The sequence below is a fragment of the Talpa occidentalis genome, unplaced genomic scaffold (genome assembly GCF_014898055.3).
Source record: "Talpa occidentalis isolate TD23 unplaced genomic scaffold, MPIMG_talOcc4v2.1 talOcc4.5, whole genome shotgun sequence".
NCBI lineage: Eukaryota > Metazoa > Chordata > Mammalia > Eulipotyphla > Talpidae > Talpa > Talpa occidentalis.
Genome location: NW_023604861.1, coordinates 22,913,199 through 22,939,212, shown reverse-complemented (window position 1 = coordinate 22,939,212; position 26,014 = coordinate 22,913,199). Strand labels below are relative to the sequence as shown.

The 26,014-nt window shown below is 38.5% G+C and overlaps 1 protein-coding gene across 7 annotated transcripts in view; it reads left to right on the top strand.

The window, feature by feature from the left end:
• LMO7 (LIM domain 7) overlaps positions 1-26,014 on the top strand; it is a 196,330-nt gene that overhangs the window by 130,175 nt on the left and 40,141 nt on the right. For 5 of the 7 annotated variants that reach the window (XM_054701383.1, XM_054701384.1, XM_037528914.2 and 2 more), the window contains 5 exons: positions 1,689-1,719; positions 2,675-2,788; positions 6,797-6,995; positions 16,865-17,117; positions 21,322-21,351. In XM_054701383.1, coding sequence (XP_054557358.1) covers positions 1,689-1,719; positions 2,675-2,788; positions 6,797-6,995; positions 16,865-17,117; positions 21,322-21,351 — 627 coding nt within the window. Of the gene's footprint in view, positions 1-1,688; positions 1,720-2,674; positions 2,789-6,796; positions 6,996-16,864; positions 17,118-18,051; positions 18,328-19,643; positions 20,364-21,321; positions 21,352-26,014 lie in introns of all 7 variants that reach the window. The other 2 variants (XM_037528915.2, XM_054701382.1) reach the window with 2 other exon arrangements.

The following is a 26,014-nucleotide window of genomic DNA, read 5'->3' as shown; positions in this document are numbered from 1 at the left end:
CCCACAGATTTATGGTCAACTAATCTTTGACAAAGGAGCAAAGACTATGCATTGGAGCAAAGAAAGTTTGTTCAATAAATGGTGCTGGGAAAACTGGGTCGCTACATGCAAAAGAATGAAGCTTGACCACTACCTCACACCATACACAAAAATCAACTCAAAATGGATTAAAGAACTAGACATAAGACCTGAAACCATAAAATACATAGAAGGAAATATAGGCGAAACACTACGTGATTTGCACATCAAAGACATCTTTACAGACACATCACCCAAAGCAGTGATAGTGAAGGCGAAGATAAACAGCTGGGACTACATCAAATTAAAGAGCTTCTGCACAGCAAAAGAGACAATAACAAAAACAAAGAGAAACCCCACCAACTGGGAGAACATTTTTGCACCCAACACTAATGATAAAGGACTGATCACAAAAATCTGCAAAGAGCTGATGAGACTCAGCAACAACAAAGAAAATAATCCAGTCAAAAAATGGGCAGAAGAGCTAAAAAGAAACTTCTCTGAAGAGGAAATGCAAATGGCCAACAGACATATGAAAAAATGTTCAACATCACTTGTCATCAGGGAAATGCAAATCAAAACTACCATGAGATACCATCTCACACCAGTGAGAATGGCACATATTAAAAAAACTAGCAACAACAAATGTTGGCGAGGGTGTGGAGAAAAAGGAACTCTTCTGCACTGTTGGTGGGAGTGCAAACTGGTCCAACCACTGTGGAGAGCTGTGTGGAGATTTCTGGACCTACTAAACATAGAGCTTCCATATGATCCAGCAATTCCACTCCTAGGTATTTACCCAAAGGACACAGAAACATCAATTCCAAAGAACACCTGCACCCCTATGTTTATAGCAGCACTGTTTACAATAGCTAAGCTTTGGAAACAACCCAAATGCCCAAAAGTAGATGACTGGATCAAGAAGATATGGTACATATATACCATGGAATATTACTCAGCATTCAAAAAAGATAAACACATGCAATTTGCAGCAACATGGATGGCGCTGGAAGGGATCATGCTCAGCGAAATAAGCCAGAAAGAAAAAGAAAAATACCGGATGGTCTCACTCATAGCAGGAATCTAGAAAACTTAAATAAGGGTCCAGGAAAATGAATATAAGAAAGTGAAAATCAAAATCAACAAAAAACTATGAACCAGAGACACTTTTTGGGGGGTGGGGGCGGGAAGGGAAGGATTGGGGTCAGAATGGGGCTTTTGCAATTGTATGGGGGAATATAAAAATAAAATTTATTATTTAAAAAAAAAAAACAAAAAAAACTCCATGTGGTCAATAGAAAAAATACCGTGCAAAAGTTTTTTTTCCCCATCTCCTGATTTTTCTGTCAGAGGCACGTATTTTGCCCCCTTTGATTAGGTTTATACTTTGTTTGAAGTGACAATATACAAAATGCGGATAATGCATTTTAAACATCACTTAAATAAAGTAACGATAAAAAGGCAATCTTACTTTTTATAGAAAATTGGCCATTATATTTCATGAAATCGGTGAGCGTGGAAAAATTCTTCTGATGGATAATATGCAGACCTAATATTTCTGAACTTCAAAATGGTTTTAATATTCATAGAACTTTAGAATTAAATTTCTAGCTGATAATAATTCAAAGTTCATAGATATTAATAGATTTTTTTTTTTTATTTCTTAACAGGCAAGAAGAGACTGATCGGAGAGTGAAAAATGTAAGATAAATTTAATGGAACATTATAAATGATTTTGTCCTCAACATATTCTATAATAAGGCATTGGGATCTAAAAATATCTGATATACTCTATCCTTTTTTAACAGGAATTTTTGCTAGAACTCAAAGAGCCACCAACTTTAAATATGGTTACAACATACTATATATTCTCTGACTTTCATTGTATTGTAGGTTAACCTAGGAAGTGGTTCCTTACATGTTAGTTGTATGGCTAAAGTGAATGAATGTAACTTCAGAATTTTTACAGATGTAAGTAAAAACCCACAAAATCAGACTTTAAGGTAAAACACTGAATGTTTAAGAATTCTGGGTAATTGCTCAGTATTTACTTATATCTGTGATATTCTGCATATGTTGGGATAATTTTGAAGAATGTGACTGCTTTATTAGCAAAAACCAAGAACTATCTTTTTTAGAGAAGCTAGGAATTAATGAATTTAAGCATTGATTTTATAAGTTTTATTGGAAAAATGTTACTTTAAATGTTTAAGTTGAAGTGTAATTGACATATAACAATGTTAGTTTCAGATGTACAAAGTAATGATGCTGTGTTTGTGTTTGTTGTGAAATAATCAGCATCATCAATCTAGTTAATGAACACCATAAATAACCAAGTCTTTTCTTCAGAGAACTTAAGATTTACTGTCCCTAATTAAGAGCTTAATTTATGTTTCTCTCTTATAAGTCTTTTCCTTTTTGTATGTACTTGCGGGCTGTAGAATTACCCTTTGGGACCTGTGCTTTTGGTCTGAGAAAAAGCTCAGAGATGGAAATCCAAAAATAATAAACATTTTTCATGACCCTTCCCCTTGACATACTTTAAAAGGAAATTTACTTTTGAATCATAGATAAATGTGCTACTTTTATCTAGTGAGCTTACCTGCACCTGAACTTGCCACTGATCTTATTTTGTCATGGATTTTTTTTTTAAAAGGTTTTGATAACATTGTACTGGCTGGGAAGAAAAGCACAGAGTAACCCCTACTATCATGGTCCTTATCTTAATTTGAAAGCGTTTGAGAATCTTTTAGGACAAGCTCTGACTAAGGTAAGGAACGTGCCTCTGTATAAGAGGACTGCGCTAACAAGCACTCCCACTACCTTCTACTTCTACCTTCTCTCCTTTTCCCTCCTTCCCCTTCCTCTTCCATTTCACCTCTGAAACAAGTATGACAGCTCTGAAAATCTTTGTTTCACCCTACATGTGACTTGGCAGAGAGAACTGTTATCATTTGCTGACTTTCTGGGCCGCCATCAAGTGAATGAATGAGTCTTTTTCCAGGCAGTGTCCACAGTATGGGATAGAGGTGTAGGTATTTACTTACTTCTTAATTTTAGGTGACTCAGTGACATATTCATTTGCTTCTTTTTTTAGATACTTTATATAATTTAACTCATTCTGTGTTCTAAGGAACTGAACCTGTCATAGAAAGGTGCTTCGGGGCAATTAAAATGTGTGGCAGTAACTCAGTTTCTTAATGTCATGGTGGCTGTGCGCCAGTGCTCACACTCCATCATCTGCACAACTTTGCCACACTGCTTCTAGAGAGGGGTGTAGGCAGTTGGCTAAAATATGACGTGGTTTTAAAGTTAGAATCTTTCATTTTAAGCACATTTCTAGCCCTTCATATCCTAGAATCTTTATTGTAGCTTTTGCATCCTTAAGTACATTTGGGGAGAGTTAAGTGCCAGGACTGACCACAGTTCTGCCAAATCTTCATTGATAAGATCCAAATGGGAAAATTAACTTTGAGGGGTGCACTTATTCAGGAGAATTGGCAGTGCTTAGAAGAAAGTATGTAGTCAAAATAATATCCCATCACTTAATTGCAGTGCCTGTATGTGTTTTTGTGACGATTAAATGGTATCGTACCAGTAAGGCATTTAACATTAATCTTTCGCACATTGTAAGGATGTAATAAATGTTTGTTTACCGTGATTGGAAGATAGACACTTTAATTCAGGATGAACATGATTGCCTTGACTGACATCTAGCCTGATCTTTGAGTAGTTCTACCTGAACCCTGCCATAGTCACGATAGAAAGATGGGATTATAGAACCTAGGAACTATAGGTATTCCTCTTTTAAAATTTTTTTGAATGGTAAAAAGTTGATAGCACTCTATCAAATTCCTTCAGTCAGTTAATTCAGGCTTCAGTTAAGATTATCATGCACAGGCCTCCCCGGTGGCACAGCGGTTGAGCGCTGGGTTGTGAAGCTGCCCGCAGCCTCGGCGGCGCCGGTTTGATCCCCGGCTGCTCCCCGGCCACCAGAGGAGGGTCCCACATGGCGCGCAGACCTCTCCTGCCGCCCGCCCGCTGCTCCCCTCAGCAGTGTACTTTGGTCCTTCTGCCTGCTGTGCTCCCCGCTCTGGCTCTGGTGAATTCTCTCACCCTCCCGCGCTTCTGACTGTACCCAGTGCATGTATAAACAAAACAAACAAACAAATAAATAAATAAATAAAAAACATGCCTCTATTAAAAAAAAAAAAAGATTATCATGCACAGGCGGTGTGCTAGGTGTTGGGAAAACAGACAAGGCAGAGGATGCTTCCTCATGGTGCAGTTGTCTGATGGGGACAAATGAACAGCTAGGTCACAGGGGAGGAGGGTAAGGCTCTGGTGGAAGAATGCACAGGGGCCTTTGGGCACAAACAGAACCTTGCCTTACAGTTGTTTCAGCTAAGAAATCATCCAGTTAAAAGCACTATGGGACTTTGGCACCTATATCAGTAATCTCTTTCCAGCCTTTGTCCTTTTTATGATATTGTGACTCAGGCTGAATAATCCCAGTATAGTGAGCTGGGGTGCTTTGCTAAAGATTGCTTCCTGTTTAGGATCAAAATCATAGTAGGTAAAAAATGTTTTTAATAAAATTGTAGTTGTGGTTTCATTCCATTATTATGGAGTGCAGAGAGCCGTAAGAGATGTATGAATATATGCTCTGTTTTTTTTTATTTGTTCTGTTAAAATAAAAATCATTTTGTTCATTACACTTTTCCCTTTGAACTAGATAAAGCTCAGTGGCCAATGCAAAATATCAATTAAAGAAATACTTGGAGTATGCTGTTGTACCTGAGTCAATCCTGTAAGTTGGAGGTGACTCATTTTAGGTGACTTGTCAGAGTGAAGTCCTAAAAATACCAACCAAGCACCAGAGCCAGACTCAGGGGCCTTTATAACCGAGGGAGCCGGTCAGCAATGCTGTTAATGTTAGAGGTCAAAAATCATCTCACTTTTTATAGAACTCTAAAACTCCAACAAGTATGGGTCTCCGAAACCTGGTGGATCTGAAGATATAGTTGAAAAGCTTTAATCTTTTTATGTTTTGAGAAGTATTTGAGGTGGTATCAGTGCTACTCTTAGCTTTCCCATCCACTTGGAAATAGGGTACAGGTGTGGGGCTTGCTTTCTGTGGCAGGTTGTCAAGTCTGACCAGGGCACCTGGCACCTGATGCATCTCACATCAATCTTCCACTCTTTATTGGCATTTCAAACACTTATAAGCAATTTAACCATGAATTTATAGATCCAGTCTTAACAAAAATTATGCCCAAGTCAGCTGCCAAATATTCTGTAAACATTTTTTCAACTTTTTTATAGGCTGAGAATTTGAAGTTGAAAAAAATAGTATAAATACCCAGCTATGTACCATCTGGATCAGTTATTGAAAATTTCCTATACTGACTTTATTTATCTGAACATCTTTTTTTTTTTTATTTAATCATGGTAAATTTTGAATATCACATCCCAGTACTTACTGAGCATGCATCTCTGAGGAGTAGAAATATTCCATATAACCAGAGTGTTGTACTTAAGAAAATGCATAATATTCCCCCATTACCTAATATCTTGTCCAGTACAAAACTTACCAGTACAAAACTGATTAAGTCTGATGTGATTTAATTAAGTTTCACATGTTTGATGTTTAGGAATTCATAGGTTCTTTAAACTCTTCCAATATTATTCAGCTCATCTGCTACTTTACCTCTCAGTGTTTTGAAAAATTATGGCAGGACTATGGTAAGGGCTTTATAAATTTTACTTAAATACTAATTTTAAAAGTCCAGTTGGATTTTGCTATTAATTTTCACAGAGAAATGTTAATTAAAATACTTACTTGAATAAATTTTATGATTGACAAGCCTATAGTTAGTAACATGTCAATTTCAATTTATTGCTTACTTAAGCCAAACAAATAATCCAGTTCAATCCAGGAAAATGTTTCGTATGCCAGCAGCCTGCTTCCCTTGGTTCAGATCTAGGTTTTATAATCAGTGAAAATAAATGAATTCTGTGAAATGAATATGTGCTCCCCTCACCCTTCTCTTTTTAAAACATTTTATTATGGAACTTTAACTGTTTTAACATAAACCGCCCCAAATATTTCTGGGAAGTAGGTTGAATATAACTGTATTAATTTAGATTTCCAAAAGGAGTTAAGGTTGGGTTTCTCTTAGACTTCTTTCATGTTTATTATCAGAGCACTGTAAATAATCATTGATTTTTTTTTTTAAAGATTTATTTATTTATACAAGAACTGGAGTACAGGCCAGATGTGTGGGAGGGTGAGAGGATTAACTAGAGACTGCTGAGGGGAGCAGCGGGCGAGACAGGAGAGGTCTGCTTCGCCAAGTGGGGTTCTCGCTGGCCAGCCAGGATTGAACCTGTGCTGCAGAGGCTGTGGACAGGCTTCACAGTATGGTGCTCAACCACCTGCACCACCATGGAGGCCCAATAATCATTGATTTTTAACATTGAATTTTATTCTGATTATTAGCTTTTCTTTTATTAAACTGTTTCCCCTTCTTTTTAAATAGGCTATACCACTTTATTAAATAATATTGAATACCTTTTTGTTGCTATATGAGTGGCAGATATGTGGGAAAAACATGTATTTTCTGATTGTTACCAAGATTTTGCCTTTTGTGTGACAGGGAATTCACGTTGCTCACCTGTCAAATGAAGCACAGCTTGAGCTATTCAAAGACACAGGCAAAGAGGGATTACATTTTTGGAAGTTGATGTATAAGTATTTAAAAAAATATTTCCTTAGGCACTTGAAGACTCCAGCTGCCTGAAGAGAAGTGGCAGGGACAGTGGCTACGGTGATATCTGGTCCACTGAACGTGGAGAGTTTGCAGCTCCTCCAGGCGGCCATAAGAGAGAGGATTCCTTTGAAAGCTTGGATTCCTTGGGGTCTAGGTCGTTGACAAGCTGCTCCTCTGACACCACATTGAGGGGGGGACGTGAAGGTGAGTTGTGTGTTGGCTGTCAGTATTTTTTTTTTTTATTTTATTATTTTTTTTTTAATCTTAAATTTTATTTTTATATTCCCCCATACAATTGCAAACGCCCCATTCTGACCCCAATCCTTCCCTTCCGCCCCCACCCCCAAAAAGTGTCTCTGGTTCATAGTTTTTTGTTGATTTTGATTTTCACTTTCTTATATTCATTTTCCTGGTCCCTTATTTAAGTTTTCTAGATTCCTGCTATGAGTGAGACCATCCGGTATTTTTCTTTTTCTTTTTGGCTTATTTCGCTGAGCATGATCCCTTCCAGCGCCATCCATGTTGCTGCAAATTGCATGTGTTTATCTTTTTTGATTGCTGAGTAATATTCCATGGTATATATGTACCACATCTTCTTGATCCAGTCATCTATTTTTGGGCATTTGGGCTGTTTCCAAAGCTTAGCTATTGTAAACAGTGTTGCTATAAACATAGGGGTGCAGGTGCTCTTTGGAATTGATGTTTCTGTGTCCTTTGGGTAAATACCTAGGAGTGGAATTGCTGGATCATATGGAAGCTCTATGTTTAGTAGGTCCAGAAATCTCCACACAGCTCTCCATAGTGGTTGGACCAGTTTGCACTCCCACCAACAGTGCAGAAGAGTTCCTTTTCTCCACACCCTCGCCAACATTTGTTGTTGCTAGTTTTTTTTAATATGTGCCATTCTCACTGGTGTGAGATGGTATCTCATGGTAGTTTTGATTTGCATTTCCCTGATGACAAGTGATGTTGAACATTTTTTCATATGTCTGTTGGCCATTTGCATTTCCTCTTCAGAGAAGTTTCTTTTTAGCTCTTCTGCCCATTTTTTGACTGGATTATTTTCTTTGTTGTTGCTGAGTCTCATCAGCTCTTTGCAGATTTTTGTGATCAGTCCTTTATCATTAGTGTTGGGTGCAAAAATGTTCTCCCAGTTGGTGGGGTTTCTCTTTGTTTTTGTTATTGTCTCTTTTGCTGTGCAGAAGCTCTTTAATTTGATGTAGTCCCAGCTGTTTATCTTTGTCTTCACTATCACTGCTTTGGGTGATGTGTCTGTAAAGATGTCTTTGATGTGCAAATCCCGTAGTGTTTCGCCTATATTTCCTTCTATGTATTTTATGGTTTCAGGTCTTATGTCTAGTTCTTTAATCCATTTTGAGTTGATTTTTGTGTATGGTGTGAGGTAGTGGTCAAGCTTCATTCTTTTGCATGTAGCGACCCAGTTTTCCCAGCACCATTTATTGAACAAACTTTCTTTGCTCCAATGCATAGTCTTTGCTCCTTTGTCAAAGATTAGTTGACCATAAATCTGTGGGTTTATTTCTGGATTTTCTATTCGATTCCATTGGTCTGTATGTCTGTTCTTGTTCCAATACCATGCAGTTTTGATGATTATGGCTTTGTAGTATAGTTTGAAGTCTGGGAGTTTGATGCCTCCATTTCCTTCTTTTTTTTCAGTAGAGCTTTGGCTATTCGGGGTTTTTGGTGATTCCATATGAATTTCATCAATAATTGTTCTGTTTCTTTGAAGAATGCCATTGAGATTTTGATTGGAATAGCATTGAATCTGTATATTGCTTTTGGTAGGATGGCCATTTTAATAATGTTTATTCTTCCAATCCATGAGCAGGGGATGTCTTTCCATTTCTTTGTGTCTTCTTCTATTTCTTTTAACAGTGTTTTATAGTTTTCTTTGTATAGGTCCTTTGCCTCTTTTGTTAGATTTATTCCCAAATATTTGATTTTTTTTGTTTCAATAATAAAAGGGGTGGTTTTTTTGATTTCTTCTTCTTCAGATTTATTGTTTGTGTATAGGAAGGCTACTGACTTTTGCGTGTTGATTTTGTATCCTGCCACTTTACTGAACTGACTGATGAGTTGAATTAGTTTTTCTGTGGAGATTTTGGGGTTCTCTATGTATATTATCATATCATCTGCAAATAGTGATAGTTTGACTTCTTCTTTTCCTATTTGGATTCCTTGGATGTCTTTCTCTTGTCTTATTGCTCTGGCTAGGACTTCCAGTATTATATTGAAAAGCAGTGGTGAGAGTGGACATCCTTGTCTTGTTCCAGATCTTAATGGAATTGCTTTCAGCTTTTCACCATTGAGAATTATACTGGCTGTTGGCTTGTCATAGATGGCCTTTATGATGTTGAGGTATGTTCCTTGTATCCCAAGAATTTCAGGGGCTTTTATCATGAATGGGTGTTGCACTTTGTCGAAAGCTTTCTCAGCATCTATTGATATTATCATATGGTTTTTATATTTCTTTTTGTTGATGTGTTGGATAACGTTGATTGATTTTCGGATGTTAAACCATCCTTGTGCCCCTGGAATGAATCCAACTTGGTCGTGGTGAATTATCTTATGGATACATTGTTGGATTCTGATAGCTAAAATTTTATTGAGGATTTTTGCATCAGTGTTCATTAGGGAGATTGGCCTATAGTTTTCCTTTTTTGTGTTGTCCTTATTCGGTTTTGGTATTAGTGTAATATTGGCTTCATAGAACGTGCTTGGTATTGTCCCTTCCTTCTCAATTTTTTGGAAGAGTTTGTGAAGGATAGGCACTAATTCATCTCTGAATGTTTGGTAGAATTCATTTGTAAATCCATCAGGTCCTGGGCTTTTGTTTTTGGGGAGGTTTTTGATTACCATTTCAATTTCGCTGCTTGTAATTGGTCTGTTTAGGTGTTCTATTTCTTCTTTATCTAGCTTTGGGTGATTGTAGAGTTGTAGGAATTTGTCCATCTCCTCTAGATTGTTGAACTTGTTTCCATATAACTGTTCATAGTAGTTACTGATTATTCTTTTGATTTCTGCTGTGTCCGTTGTGATTTCTCCTCTTTCATTTATGATCCTGTGTATTTGTGCTTTCTCCCTTTTTTCCTTTGTGAGCCTGGCTAGGGTTTGTCTATTTTATTGATTTTTTCAAAGAACCAGCTCTTGGTTTCATTGATCTTTTGGATTGTTTTTTTAGTTTCAATTTCATTTATTTCTGCTTTGGTTTTTATTATTTCTTTTCTTCTACTGGATTTGGGGTTTTTTTGTTGTTCTTTTTCTAGATCTTTGAGCTTCGAGATTAGGTTGTTTCTTTGAGTTCTTTCTTGTTTTTTGATGTGAGCTTCTATTGCTATATATTTTCCTCTTATTACTGCTTTTGCTGCATCCCATACATTAGGATATTGGTGTCCTCCTTGTCATTCAATTCAAAGAATTTTTTAATTTCTTCTTTGATCTCCTCATTAGTCCAGTGGTCTTCCAGTAGTGTGGCTTTTAATCTCCATGAGGTAGGATAGTTCCTTGCCTTCTTTTTATGATTTATTTCTAGTTTGATGCCTTCGTGGTCAGAAAAGATGGTTGGTATGATTTCAATCTTGGTGTATCTGTTGATGTTTGTCTTGTGCCCCAGTATGTGATCATTCCTGGAGAATGATCCGTGTGCGCTTGAGAAAAATGTGTACTCCGTTTTTTTTGGGTTTAGTGTTCTATAGAAGTCTGTTAAGCCCAAATGCTCTAGGTCCTTATTTAGAGCTTTAGTGTCTTTACTTATTTTTTGTCTTGTTGATCTATCCATTGTTGATAGTGGTGTGTTGAAGTCTCCCACTACGTATGTGTTTTCTCTGATGTCTGTTTTCAGAGAGGACAACAGTTGTCTGATATATTTTGGTGCTCTTTCGTTTGGTGAGTATATGTTAATGAGTGTTATTTCTTCTTGAAGTATTGTCCCCTTAATCATAATGTAGTGACCATTGGGGTCTCTTTTTATTTTTTGAGTTTGAAGTCTGTTTTATCTGATATAAGTATAGCTGTTCCTGCTTTCTTTTTTGGCCCATTTGCTTGTAGGATTGTTTTCCATCCTTTGACTTTGAGCCTATTTTTATCTTTTGTAGCTAAATGTGTTTCCTGGAGACAGCAAAAGGTTGGGTTTTGTTTCTTAATCCAGGCTGCAACTCTGTGTCTTTTTATTGAAGAGTTTAGTCCATTAACATTTAGAGTTAATATTGATATGTTAGCATCTGTATTTGCCATTATGTTTGTCTTTCCTTTGATTTTATTTATTCTTTTAATAACTTTTTTTTTTTTTTTTGGTCTTCTTTTGTTGTTATTCGTCCCTCTGAGGTTCTGGCTTTAGGATTCCTTGTAGTATTTTTTGGAGTGGGTGTTTATTCGTAATGAAATTCCAGAGTTTCTCTTTGTCTGGGAAGGTCCATATTCTTTCTTCATGGAGGAAAGAGAGCTTTGCGGGATAGAGTATTCTTGGTTGGCATCTGTTTTCTTGGAGTCTGTTGACTATGTCCCTCCACTCTCTCCTTGCCCGTAGTGTTTCTTCAGAGAAGTCTGATGTCAGCCTGATTGGTTTTCCTTTGAATGTTATCTGTTTCTTCCCTCTTGTCAGCTTCATTATTTTTTCCTTGTCCTGGATTCTTGGGAGCTTTACTATTATGTGTCTTGCTGTGTTTTTCCTTTCGTCGTGGAAGTTTGGTGTTCTTCTTGCTTCTTGTATATCAATTTTCAGCTCCTTCTTCGCATTTGGGAAGTTCTCTTCAATTATCTCCTGGAATATTTTCTCTGTTCCTACATCTCTCTCCTCTCCTTCTGGAATTCCTATAACTCTTATATTTCCTTTCCTCATGGAGTCAGATAGTTCCCGAAGTCTTTCTTCATTCTTTTTCCTTCGTACTTCTCTTTCCTTTTCTGTTTTGGTTCTTTTTATTTCTGTGTCTTCAAGAGAACTTATTCGTTCTTCCATTTCATCTATTCTGCTTTCCTTGCTTTTCCCGGAGTTCTTTAGTTCCTCCATTAATTCTTTGATCTCCTGCATTTCTTTTACTTCCCTCTTTAGGGATTCAATTTCATTCTTCTGACCATTGTTTTCCCTCTTTAGGGACTCAATTTCCTTCTTCTGATCTATCACTTTTTTAATCATGGCAATTTTAAATTCTCTTTCTGGAAGGCTCAGAAGTTCTTCCAAGTTGCTGTCGTTGCAATCTGGGGAGCGGTTTTCTTTTTGTGGTGTGCTTCTTTCCTGAGGAGTTGTTAGGTTGCGTGTGGTTCTTCTACTCCCTACTGTCTGTTTTCTAATTTGTCGTATGCGTTGGGACACTGTGTTGCTCGGACTGACTGGCATCTTGGGTGAACTTCTCCGCTCCCCTCTGGCTCTTCCAGGAGCCATCTCTGTCTTCTGGGGGAGCTTTCTGCTGGTTTTAGGCAGTTTTTACTGAAGAAATGTCCCTGTTCTCAAATGGCGAAGCGGGATGCAGTCCCTGCGCCTCCGGTTTCAGGCACACTCTTCTGCGCACCCGGTCTGCCCCGGACTTGGGTGCCTGCTCCCTCTGTGGGCTCAGACTGCTGGTCGGAAGGGGCCTGGCGTGGAATAACTTCCCGGCTGGCCACTGCAGAAGCCTTCTGCCCTTTTCAAGCAGTCTTAAGAAATTTCCTGTTTTATGGGGTGTTAGTGACTTTTTTTTCCTGGTCGCTAGGTGGCGCCAGAGATCTCTCCTATTGTCCTTGGGGGGCTGTTTTTCGCCTCCCCCCACCCCGTGGGACAGGGAACAGAGCGGGAATGATAGGGTACACCTCAACAGCTTTGGGGTGCTGTGTCTGCCTTGTGCCCCACCGTCGTGGAGAACCCACGCCCCGAATTTTCGTGCCCCGGGTCTCAGTTCAAAGCCCTCAGTTCCAGGACGCGGGCTGTAGCCCAGTTCAGTGGCGCGGGAAGGGCGCCTTTTGCACAGCTCCTGTGCCTGGGCGCCTGGTTCCTGCTTACTCAGGGAGGGACCTTCACCTCAGTGAGGACCTCCGCGCGTCTCCCCGCAAGCCTAGGTCGTCTCCCTGCAAGCCTAGGTCGCAGGCGCGGGTACCTGGGCAGCCAAGATTCCAGTCTGCACTTGCTTTTCAAGCTCGCGGAGCGCGCCGCGTTTCCGCGCCAGCTTACAGGCAGCCCGGGCTGTGTGCGCGTCTCCCAGGGTCTTTGTTCTTCTCTAATGGCGCCCGGAGCCGTTCGCTCACCGCTGCGGCGGATCCTGCAGGGTTCGCCTCAGCTCCCCTTCACGGGGTGTGGTGGCTGCAATAGTTCCTTTCCACTCACAGTCCCGCTTGCTGCGTCGTTTGTTCTTGTGGGCCGTTTTGGTTTGTTGTTTCCTCCTCTCTGCCGGTGGGAGAGTGCCGCCTCTGTGGGCGGGGGAGGGGAGCAGGGTTCTGCGCTTTCCTCCCTTCTAGTCCTCTTTTATGGCCACTTTCTTCTTCGGGTAGTTTGCTGGCGTCACCCGTTTATCTTCCGTGTCCCAGTTCTCACTGGGACCTGCCGCTTTTCCTCCCTATTCACTTTTTTTAATGGGAGATCTTACTCGCAGTCTCCTCGCTGCCATGTTGCTCTCAATTCTGGCTGTCAGTATTTTTATTTGCATATGAAGAGAAATTTAGGAGTGGGAGAGAGTAGAAAATTGGCATGAAAAGTATTGAGGCAAAAATTTCATCAAGAAATGGATTTTCATAGAGATTTCAATGTAACTGGGGGTGTCTTTTTAAAAATTGTTTTGTTCTTCCTTTTCTATAGTTCCAGTAGAAGGGTGGTCATTTCACTTGATTTTCTTTTCGGTTTTAGAGTAGGCTTGGGAGTGAACAGTAAACTGACCTATTCTGTCAGTGATAATCTCTCCTGATTTAGGGTTATAACTTATGCCTGTGTGGCTTATTAATTGAGAAAGCTAAACATAAAAAGGAAATAGGACTGTTCAAAAAAAGTTTAGTCCTGAGTAATTTTCTTTCATCCTTTCTTTTTCCAAAGGTAAAAAACATTTTTCTTAAGGAAAAAGCAGAAAAAAATTATTGTTATAATTATAACAAAGGAGATTTGTATCAATCATGATAGAATATTATGCTAAATTTTGATAGATTACCTAAGAATGCTAGCTTGGTTAGAAAACATCTTTTGCTTTTGTCAGGCTTGAGCTAACTCAGGACACAGTGATTGCAAACAGAACATATTAATGGAGGTCATTCTCTTGTGGAAAGGAACCTTATTGCAAAATCCCAATGTTATGATCAAATCAGTGCTTTAAGTGCAAGTGTTGTTCCTATGGTCATCCAGTATCATAAAAGATTCTGACTCTATATCTCTAGCAAATTTCATTAGGTTAAAATCGCAAGAAAAGTTTCTTGAAATATTTCTGCACTTCACCACCATCAACATGAAAAAATGGGGAGAGTTCTGGTTGTGAATTTGTGCTAGTTTCTTAGGATTTAACTTTGTTCATTTTTGAATCATCTATTTTAAAATGTTTTTCTAATAAATTATTTGGAACATCAATATCAGAAGACCTTGGTGACCACCCATGTGTCCATTGCCAAGCTCTGCTATGACCTTTTACTGTTTTTTTTTTTTTTTTTTTGTCTCTGTCTCTGGGGATTAATTTATCTGCCTTATTTTTGAATACATTTCAGAGTAAGTTATATTGGTCTTAAATACTTCAATATGCACACCATTAGCTATAATCCTATCTTTATTGTGTTCTTAGGTACATAAATGTACAATGATTTTTTTTTTTAAAAATAAGAGCAAATTATTAAGCATTATAACAAAAACCCAAATTCTTTAGCTTCTACAGTAGTAGTGGTATTCAAATTAGAAAGAGTAAAGCGTTAACCTTTAAAATTACTACAACATTTGTTAATAATCTAAGTGTGATATTTTCATAGCTCAGATGACTATTACAGTACTTTTAAGGAAATGAATCTGAGTTTTTAACTTATCTAAACGATCAAAGCTGTAAAAGCAGAGGCTGAAATCCTCAACCCATTGTATTAGTTTGTCCTGATTGGAGAATTTAAACACAAGGTGTTTGAACTTTTATCTAGCCAACAAAGAATAAAAGGGACAAAGGTTGAGGGCAGGTGGAAATGCAGTTTTCAGGCAGTTCAGAGGCCAGTTTTCCCCTCACATCCTTGTTGGTCTGGGTGCCTGGAACATATCAGAAGCAGCACTGCTGCCTGGCCCTTCACTTGCCTAAAGGGTGTGGAAATGAAGACTTAGTAGTTATAGACAAATTTTGTTTTTTGAAAGGTCTACAGACTGCCAGGAAGTTAAAACATTTTTTTGTCGTCAATGTATTGCAAATTCTGCTTCCTACCACACTGTCATCCCAAATTAATAATCACAACAACTAATATTATTTTAAAGTTAACAGTGTTGCAGTCAAATTCCTTAGTTGTATATAAAAGCCCTTATATCAAGGAGCATATTTGTCTATTCTGCAGGTTATTGGCATCAGATCAAAATATTTTATTTAACTTAAAAATATTCCAAAATAGGGCCTCTCTGGTGGTGCAGGCGCTGGAGCACAGCGCTGTGAAGCTGTCATCAGCCTCTGCAGCATGGGTTCGATCTCAGCTGGCCGGGGAGATACCCACATGGGGCAGCAGACCTCTCTTGTCTCGCCTGCTGCTCGGCAGTGTATTTCAGTCAGTGTATTTCAGTCAGTCTGCCTGTTCTGTTCCCCACTCTGTCTCTGGTGAATCCTCTCACCCTCCCTCACATCTGGCCTGTACCCTGGTTCGTGTGTGCAAGAATAAATAAAAAAAAGTCTTTTAAAAAAATTCCAAAGTGGAATGATCTTTGCCATTTTTAAATTTCAGGAGTACAAATTTTGGTAAGAACCATTAAGACATTATTTCCTAAAACTGTACTGTTTATTTAAGAAGTGGTAAAAATAAGGAATCCTGGTCTCAGCTGTTTATACTTTCTCCCTTTTCTCCATGATTCTTCATTGCCCTGTTCCAGTCTCATAGTCTTGTAGCTGTGTATTAAACCACTTCCTGGAGACTCTTTCTCACTGTTGTTTACTGTAGATTCCTGCCAGACAGGAGGGAGCAGACAAGATCACCTTTAGCTCAGATTAACCCTGCAGGTGCTCTCTGTATTGAGACCTGGGCTTGCCAGCTACTTCACAGTCAGCCTCTGAGGCTTTAGGGGAAGCAAGCAGCATTATATAAACTTGGTTTACAAAAAACGCAAGAGACAGGAAAGTGAGACAGCTCAGCTTGGGTCTGTGTAGTATTCTCTACCCTCTCTTCCTGTGTTTTTCAAAGAGCAGATTTGCTTATTTTGAGAGAATAATTAATAGTTGTACCTGTGTCACCTTGAGGTGTGATCAAGCGTTACTTGTTTTAAATTTGTGTTTCAATCATTTTGGATCAAAATGCAAGTTTCCCAATATAATGTCCATGAACATGCTCAGAGAGAGCTTTGACTTCTCATTTAGGATTGAGACTTGATATTCCTTTGGGACTTCAGAAGTCTTTTGGTCCAAGCTCCCATCTAATGTGGGATTCTTACTTATAGGCAGATTCTTGCTTCCAAGGATCTGCCAAACCTTTTTGTGATCTTGTGCTTTTTGCTTCTCTTCTTATCTCTGGCCTCACAGAAATTTTAAAGGACTGCATGCTTTGTTTTAAATTACTAAGTTTCCCTAGAATTTCTTTTATATCTTGCTTTAAGTGTCTTTAAATTCATCGCTAGATTTTATTTACTTGTATTCCATCAATATATATTATGAAAAATCATGGGGGCTGGAAAATTGAAAAACAGGGATTTAGTCATAAATTGGGGCTTTGTTTCTAAGCAGAATGTGCAACAGTGAAAGACTATATACCTCATGTGCCTTCAGTATGCAAAGCAAGTTCCTCCTAATGGATCTTATCACAACTTCATGACAAGTTCTAAAAATACTTCTTGCGGTTAGCAGTAGAGCACTGGGTTTCCAAGGGACAGACAAAGCGGGCATGCTGTGTGGGCTTCATTTAGACGAATGATCCGGAGAGTAAAGCAAATTCTTGTGCTTTTTTTATAGGTTTCGAAAGTGACACAGATTCTGAATTTACATTCAAAATGCAGGATTATAATAAAGATGATATGTCCTATCGAAGGATTGCGGCTATTGAACCAAAGTCTGCTTTACCATTCAATCGTTTTTTACCCAACAAGAGTAGACAGCCATCCTATGTGCCAGCGCCCTTGAGGAAGAAAAAGCCAGACAAAAACGAGGATAACCGAAGAAGCTGGGCAAACCCAGCCTACGCAGAAACGGATGGAGCATTTCCAAGGTACTGGGTGGAATGCGAGCTGATCACTGAGTTTTAAAATGTTTTATGAATTTGCTGGGTTATTTAAATGTGGTATAAGGAGTGGTTCTAAAATGTTACTTTCATAGATAATGTGTTAAATTCACTAATTTTTACCCTTACCTCTATTTTTAGCTATGCCTATCTTGAAGATAACTCTTCAGTTTTAGAATGTCAGCATATGATTTGTCGGTTCTTTTTTTAGATGCATGCCTTTAGCTTATTGGCATCTTTCAACTTTTACTGGATAACTTATATTTTCTACTATGAGCTCTGCTGTTATTCTGTTGTTGTTGTTTTTTTTGTCTTGATTGATCTCAGTGGACCCAAAAAGAAACCCTTCATTTGCCATCAGATTAGCAGAGCAGAATGTGATTTTTCAAATACCTGTCAGAAGGAGGTATGGGGTTCTAAAAGTGGATTGGAATTTGAGGATGAATGGAGATTGCCTTTTATAGTTTGACTTAGCTAGTTACAGGTTTGAGTGAAAAAGAGACTTGAGAGTGTCATATCAAAACCATTTCTCCTAATTCTGGTTCACAAATATTTCCTCCTGACCCTTTAGCCACTAGGCTGTAAGAACTGATGAGATCAGAAAAATTTCTCCCAGGACAGCCTATTATGCTGATTGTTGATTTTCATACAGAAAGCAACACTCTGAATTGTGAGCAATTTGTCCCTTCACACCTGTTACATAATAGTATCTTTGAAACTTGTGTATGAAAACGATTCTCTAACAAAAATGAAATGTTGTTATGATGCCGTAACTTTGTTCTAGGGCCTGTAATGATGGGAATGGGAACTAATTTGCTTCATTTACAGTGGTGGACACTTTGTGAGCCCTAAAGCATGCCTTTTGTGTTCTGTGTCTCGAATTGCTCATAGAGTATATTAACTGGTTGGATGTTTTGAACAGTATCAGGAAAAGAACTGGGGGCACACATCTGGAAAACTGGCCAACAGGACACGTAACTTCAAGCTCCTCTTATTACTTGGAAGTGGAAGAAAAGACAAGTATACCCAACACTGTAAAGGATGACCTTTATGTGCGAAAGCTAAGTCCAATCTTGCCAACCCCAGGGAATGCTTTCGATCAGTTTCTTCCTAAATGTTGGATTCCAGAAGATGTGAACTGGAAAAGAATAAAAAGGGAAACTTATAAGCCATGGTATAAAGAATTTCAGGGATTCAGGTTTGTCTTTGTGCACGTTTCTGTTATTCTGGCATTTCTTCAGTACCCTGGCTGGGTGCTTTGTATGTGAACGTTTTATGAGAGAGACAAAAGTTAATTTCTTCCTCCGACACCTGTAGAACCTCGATAATTGAAAAAGAGGTGACTGTTTAAACTGAAACTTTAGGATCTGGCTGTTAAAAATCCCCCTTCTTATTAGCCATAGCTTGACATTATTTTTAGTACTTGTATTTGTTTTCAATCCTTTGTTTCCTTTCCTCCTTCCTTCCTCTGCATCACTCCACAGTAGAAGGAATTCAGACTCTGGTGATGAGGATTTAGGCTCTGCCTTTTTTAGTAGAACACGGAAAGCAGAAGGTAGGCTAGAAAGCAACCGTGAAAGACATTCCCTCTTGCTGGAAATGGCTACCCGGGCCAGAAATTCATGGGAAACGCGTGCAGCCAGGAGGACTGGCGGTGCTGCAGATGAGCCCAGGTGTACCTGCCTGCATGAGCCTGCCTGATTGGAGCCTGGCCTGCCCCACCTGTACAGATTCAGCTGCTACATTAACTTCTGATCATGCGCGTTGAATCCTGAAAGCATATTCTTCTAATATTTAGTACAAAAGCATAATATATAACATAATGCTTTCTGGCTGAGCATGTAAGCTTAGAATTAGGAAGAATTAAATATTCTTCAGCATAGTCATGTTCAAGACAATATATAGTTGCATGTAACAGTCATTTTTTTTTTTTTTTTAGAAAGCCAATTCTAAAAGGCTTTTTAGAAGTTTGACCTAACTTTATTGTTGTGCTGTGTGAGGAGATGTGGAGAAAGGAAATGACTTTTAGATATGGGAATGCAAAGCCTATTTGGAAATGTAGACAAAAAATACATCAGGGGCTTTTAGAAAGTTTAAGAGCATTTTATTCTAAAAATTCCATGACTCCCTGTGTCTGATGTGTACAGTACTTGAGGCCCAACTGTTGAAACTGTCCAAGATCATTGCTGTTTCTGAGAGACAGTTAGGTCTTTGTGGCTAATGGAATGAGGAAGTGGTGAAAGGGAGTGGTGAGGCTATGCCAGGTGTAGTCTGTATACTTTTAAGCTCCATTACCTGGCCCAGTGGTGCCACCTTTCCTGGCATGTACACTGTACTCTAAGTAATCTCCAGGACTGTCATGGGTAGTGACAATTGAATCCTAGACTTTCTTCCAGAGTCCCTTGCATGGCCCCCTACAATAAGTCACCTACAGAATCTGGCTAGTCAGTCTGTTGAACTTATCTCCCCAAACTTAATAAGATTCTCCCTTCCTTTTTCTTTTCTATGCCTCAGTCAGTTTTTATTACTTCAGGCCCTCCAAACATACTCTGATGACATCTTGTCTTCTGAAACAAATACCAGAATTGATCCCACTTCTGGCCCAAGGCTCATCACACGTAGAAGGAATCTCTCTTATGCACCAGGGTTTAGAAGAGATGACCTCGAAATGTCAGCCCTGGATCCTGACTTAGAGAACGACGATTTCTTTGTCAGAAGGACTGGGGCTTTCCATGCCAATCCATGCGTTCTCCGGGCTTTTGAAGACTTTAGAAGATTTTCTGAGCAAGAGGATCCTGTGGAGCGAGACATAATTTTGCAGTGTAGAGAAGGTGAACTTGTACTTCCAGATTTAGAAAAAGATGATATGATCATTCGCCGAATTCCAGCGCAAAAGAAAGAAGTGCCTCTGTCGGGAGCCCCAGATAGATACCAACCGGTCCCTTTCCCTGATCCCTGGACCCTTCCCCCAGAAATTCAAGCCAAGTTTCTCTGTGTACTTGAAAGGACGCGCCCACCCAAAGAAAAAAGGAATAGCTGTAGAGTATTGGTTCCTTCCCATCGGCAGAAGAAAGATGACATGTTGACGCGGAAGATCCAGTCCTGGAGTCTGGGGACTGCGGTGCCTCCCATAAGTTTCACTCCTGGCCCGTGCAGTGAGGCTGACTTTCGGAAATGGGAGGCCATCCGGGAGGCCAGCAGGCTTAGGCACAAGAAACGGCTGATGGTTGAGAGGTCAGAGTGTGTTTCTGCAAGGATTTTGCTTGTCCTGGATGGTCTTGTGTAATTTGTATGAGAAAGTGGCATCGTGTCACCCAGTTCTGCATGTCATGAGCCATTTTGAAGCATCCTGTAAAAATTTACTTTGCTTTGAGAAACTTTGAGTCATTTCATGGACAAGGTGCAATTCCATATTGGCACACCTCTAAGTTACCTGTTTGAGGCCTGTTTATGAAGGTATACCCACAGACCTTGCCTTTGGCCTTGAGAAGCCCCTGGTAATGTCCTGCAACATGTTTCATGAAATATTTTCCAACTTAATCTTTTTTCTCATGTCCAGGCATTTATGAAAGAGTCTGGTTGTAATTTGGTGTTTTAATGTGTCTCTCATACTTTGGAGCATAAGATTTCCCTTAAAATATGGCATTGCAAATTTCATTTACCTTGATTTTGATTTTTGTTTTTGTCTTAGATTTCTTGGATTATCAATGTGTTTTTCGAATTTAAAGTTTAATGCAAATGTTAAAATGCATGAATGTTAGATGCTGTCTGCTAAAATTTATATGTAAGAGTCACTTTGATAATAAGGATTCTGCATTTTAAGTGTAATGCTATTTGACATTTTGATGAATGTTGAGTTTGTTGAACTTTGAGATGGACAAATGTGATTAGGTTGAATCCAACTAGTGGATCCAAATATAGCTTATTCTTTGTTCCTGGCAACAGGAAGCATTTTGTTATGGATTCATTGGTTCTAGGTAAATCAGGAAACCACTTATCATGCTTAAACTGAATTCCTTAAGATATGAGATCAATGAGTATTTGAGACATGATGAATGTATCAGAAGATGCAACCTTTTGAGATTTGTCCATCTCTAGTTAGATGTTTAAGTTAAAGATACTGAACACTTTGAAACAAACATAACTGGAAAAAAAATCACTTTTTTTCATTTTTGGTTTTTTGGTTTCTCAGACTCTTTCAAAAGATTTATGGTGAGAATGGGTAAGTTATGGAGTTCACAGTACAAACTGCATATTGTCTGTCATTTGTGTGATGTGTCACTGCACTTCTCTCTTGGCATGTCACTAAATGGGGGTGCTATGTGCTGTGCATGAGATTTTAAAAATGGGAATGTCTTCTTAATATTGCAACCTTGTGGTAACATTTCTGTGTCTGGGTGCCAGTGCATGAAGTGCTATATGACAGTGATAGTTTTATTAGAAATCTTAAATTTAAGGAGTTGATTAAAAGTAACAGGAGCACTTGGCTAAGAAAAGGTACTTATTTTGGTTTTTAATTGCTTAATAAAATAAAATTCTGATTTTTAGTTGTTGAATCCCAAAGGGATTACATTTTAGAAAAACTGTGATGGAAAAAGCATGAGTGTGTTTAGAGGTTGGAATGCATGCAGTTGGCATTATCTGTATGTTGTTAGCTCCTAAGATCCTTTGACCCTCCCCTTAGTAGTATTTGAAACATTTTTAAGATTCCAGATTGGGAGGGAGATTACAACATGACTGTGTTGTAGACTCAAACCAGTCTTTCAAAAAGCCAAAATTAAAATTGGTAGTTTCCAGTATTGTTGTAAGGACTATATAGCTTGAAGATTCCCTAATTTTGACAGCTTTTGATAATTTTGATAGTTTGATAGAGACCTTGGGAATTACTAAACTTGCTATTGCTATTTAAAGCAAATTAACCATTCTAGGTGTAATGGTGTAATTCATTGTAACTCATTACAAATACTTCTCAGGTACTGATTTTAAAATTTAGGCTTCCTGCATGCTTTTCATGTGCACATTATTCCCTTTCCAACTCTATATGTGCTGAAAGTTTTTTACTGGTGAGTAAAAGGGCAGTTTTCAGCATGATGCTTAGGCAACTGTTAATCTCTGTTCATCATGGGAAAGCTGTTTTGATGAAAAATGTCTTTGCAACTTCAAGCATTTTTGAATGATCAAAGCCATCAGAAGCATTTTCATTCAAAATTGAATGACTTTATAATGTAAGCAGGTTGTTTTTCTTGAAGAGAATATAGGCATCCCGAGGATGAGGCAATGTTAACATGTGCAACTATTTTAGTGACTGACATGTTCATTTGTAGTGACACATTTGTATGACTAGGTTAGGGAGAAACTAAATGGCCAAACTTAGAAAGCTAAGAATTTTTCTGGACTAGCTACAGCAAATGACTTCTGTAGAATATTTAAAGATTATTGCTTGTACAGCATGGTATTTGTTTATAGGCTATTCCACATGCAATTTAGTTTCAAAGTAGCAACACATTAAAGTAAAGATTGTAAACTTAGAGTGACAAATAGTGAATGGTTTTTAGAATAATGGAAAGTAATACATACATGTCTTCAAAAGACGCAAGTGCATTTTAGGGCACTTGCAGTCAAACTATTATATCAGATTCAGTTCTCTGTACTCAGTTACCAATATTCAAAAGTAGATTTGATGCAATGAAAAAAAATTAAATTGGCTTAAATGAATATAGGTTTTTAATTCAGAAATTTTTTCATATTAAAAAATGATTTCTAGATGATATTACCAAGCTTAGAATACTTATTTGGAAAATCATTATTACTCAATATCCTACCATTGAAGAATAACTGCCTATAACATGAATGCTTTCTTTTGGTAGGTTAAAAGAAATGTGTATTACCTTTTGCAGTCTTAGGTTAATTTCTGGCTTGCTTTTTATTTCGCATTTAACATCTGTCAGTTTGTCTGTTTATTCTTGTTAGGATGCTTTGTATGTACACACATGTGCTTTTGTGTTGCATGAATTTATGTCTGCATGGTTCCATGACATTTGAAAATTTGGTTAGGATACCTCTTGGCAGAAATTGTTAATGACAAAGAAGCATTTGTTTCATGGATATACAATGTTTTGTTATATGACTAAGCCATTAAATCTGCTGCCAGTATCAATGGGAAATGAACACTGATTCAAGGTGATGTTATAATCAAAGACAACTAAGAAAACTACATATCACTTAAGGGGTTAGCCAAAATACTCTTTTTTTTTAAAGTTTATTTTTATTTTATCCATCCAAGAACTGGGGTACAGGCTAGTGGTGCAGGGGGTGAGAGAGGATTCACCAGAGATAGAGTAGGGAGCAGAACAGGCAGATCTGCTGAAATACACTGCTGAGGGGAACAGCGGGTGACACAGGAGAGGTCTGCTGTTCCATGTGGGTTAGCTCCCTGACTGGGGATTGAACTCATGCTGCAGTAGTTGCCAATAGCTTCGTTGTGCTGATCCAACCCCTTGCACCACCAGGGAGACTCTAACTAAAAGATTCTGTGGAACTATAAGGACACATAAGACGACAAAAGAAAGGGACAATAAAGTTGATGCGAGTTTCTTTTTGAGGATTTTGCCCCTAGGAGATATTCAGTAACATCTGGAAATATTTTGGATGATCACACTGTCAAGGGGGTGGGTGGGTTTGCTACTGGCACATAGTCAGGGATGATGCTAAATGTCTTAAAATACATGACAAATAATTTTCTGCTCCAAAATGTCAACCATGTTACTGTAGAGAAACTCCTATTTAGACTATAAATCTTACAAATGAAAAGTTTTTATTATATTCTCATCATTCTAGTGTGTGGTGCTTCTCGCACTTCTTCGGGCTTTTGTATTGATTTCAGGGAATTTCTATAGTATCTCATGAAAATGTATTTAAAGTATATAAAAAATATCTTCATGGCACCCTCTGAAAGTTGGGGGCCCCAAACTTAGCTCACACAACAAATAGAAATTTCATGATCCTGTCAGTGAAACATGTTGGTTATTTTTGGTACTGAAATATTGATATTTAAGTTTCCTGAAATCGAGGTCTAAAATAATACACATCCTAACATGGCCCAACACTCTTCCACCAGGATAGTAGGTGGTCAACACAGAAGCGATCATTTGTCATCTACACCTTCTTCCTTAAACTTTCCCCTTGTCATCACCCTAAATGCTATTTTTTTAAAAAAAATCTGTCTGGAAATGCAACATGCTAGATATATATTTTTGGGAAAAAATCCAAATGCAGTTTTAAATTGGAGTCTTTCCAAATAAGGAAATGCAAAATTAGCAGGCGAATGAACTGTAAGAGAATTGTGATTTGCTAATGAATAGTGATTTATTCAAGAGAACACATTAGAGCTGGGTAATCCTTTAGAGTCTGCCCACTTTTCCTGCTTATCAATTCTGTGAGGCAGACACGTAGGTATTATATGTACCTTACAGACATGGAAAAAGACAGCACAGTTTTCTCAAGGACATACAGCTAGCAAGTGGTAGAATCTGAGTAGGCCTTTTCCGAGACAGTCCATGTGGACAGCTTGGCAGTGCTGTTGGCAGGCACAAAGCTCTCAGACGTTTAATATTATGCTGGTAACTTTGATAAGGAAGGAGAGAGTTCATAATATGACTGAAAAACTGTACTCTGAACGTTCTAGATTTTATCACAATGACCTTGGGTGACCTTTCTAATTTGAAACTCTTTGAGGGTTAGCTTTTGGGTGATCTTCACAATCATATTTGCCTTAAGAGAAGTTGGAGTCTAATACCAAATGATTGAAATTCAATCAACATAAATTTACCCATTTGTCATAAATTTACCCCTTCCTCACTTAGCAGATGAGGAATTGAGGTTCAAAGAAGTTAAATAGTGTTAAGTTGGGTGAAAACTGGTGCCACAACAAGGTCTGGAGTCCTTAATCTCCTAAATGATGCTGGGGCTGGGCTTAGCTCTATGTGGTGTGCTCAGTATAGAGGTAACTTTATATGCCTGTGGGAACAAAAGGAGTTTATATTCCTGCTCCAGACAGTGTTTGGCTTGCTTCATTCATTTTGGAGACCTCTAATACCAGGCTGCGTGCTGGGGCTCCCCCGAGAGACAGTGCTGCCTCTGCTTTTGATGAGCAATTTATCTGAACAGATTCTTATTGAGGTTTATGATGCAAGGGAACGAGGGCTACAAACACCCATGAATCTGGACCAGTGATGTTATCCATGTCCCCTGTCCCCTCCCCAAGAGGTTATTAAAATAATAGCATGTCGATTTTTTTTGTTCTGGAGCTTATGTAACCGCATATGCTGGTGGTATCCATATTCCGCTCATGCCTTGCTCCTAAATTTTTTTTCTTGCCTCTTTTTAGTGGTTCTGTTATAGTTCAGATAACCTTACTCTTTGCAGTTATGCCTTCAACAAATTTGTTCTCAAATTCCCGTAAATCAGTTTTTATATAGTCAGAGCTAGTTAGGTACAGGATGCATTAGTACATCTAATGTATAACTTTGTATACTCACATATATTCTGTGTGCATCTCCCTAATCAGTAAATCATATAAAGCTTCTACAGCTTTGGGAGGGGTCGTACTTTATTTCACAGAAAGATTCAGAAACAAGTGTAGTGTATTTAGACTAAATATGATAAAACACCTTATTCTTAGCACAGATATTAAATACTCTGCATGCCTTGTGCTATGTTAATGTGTTTTTCTCCCAAATAGTAAATGAACTTGTGAGGGAGATAAGCCACACACGCACACAAGCGTGCTATCCTCCCCAACAGGTTGAGTGCTCCGTACTGTGAGAACCGTGAAGCTAAAGCACTAGCGAGGTTGAGAGAAGCCACCGAAGAGCTAGGAGATCTTC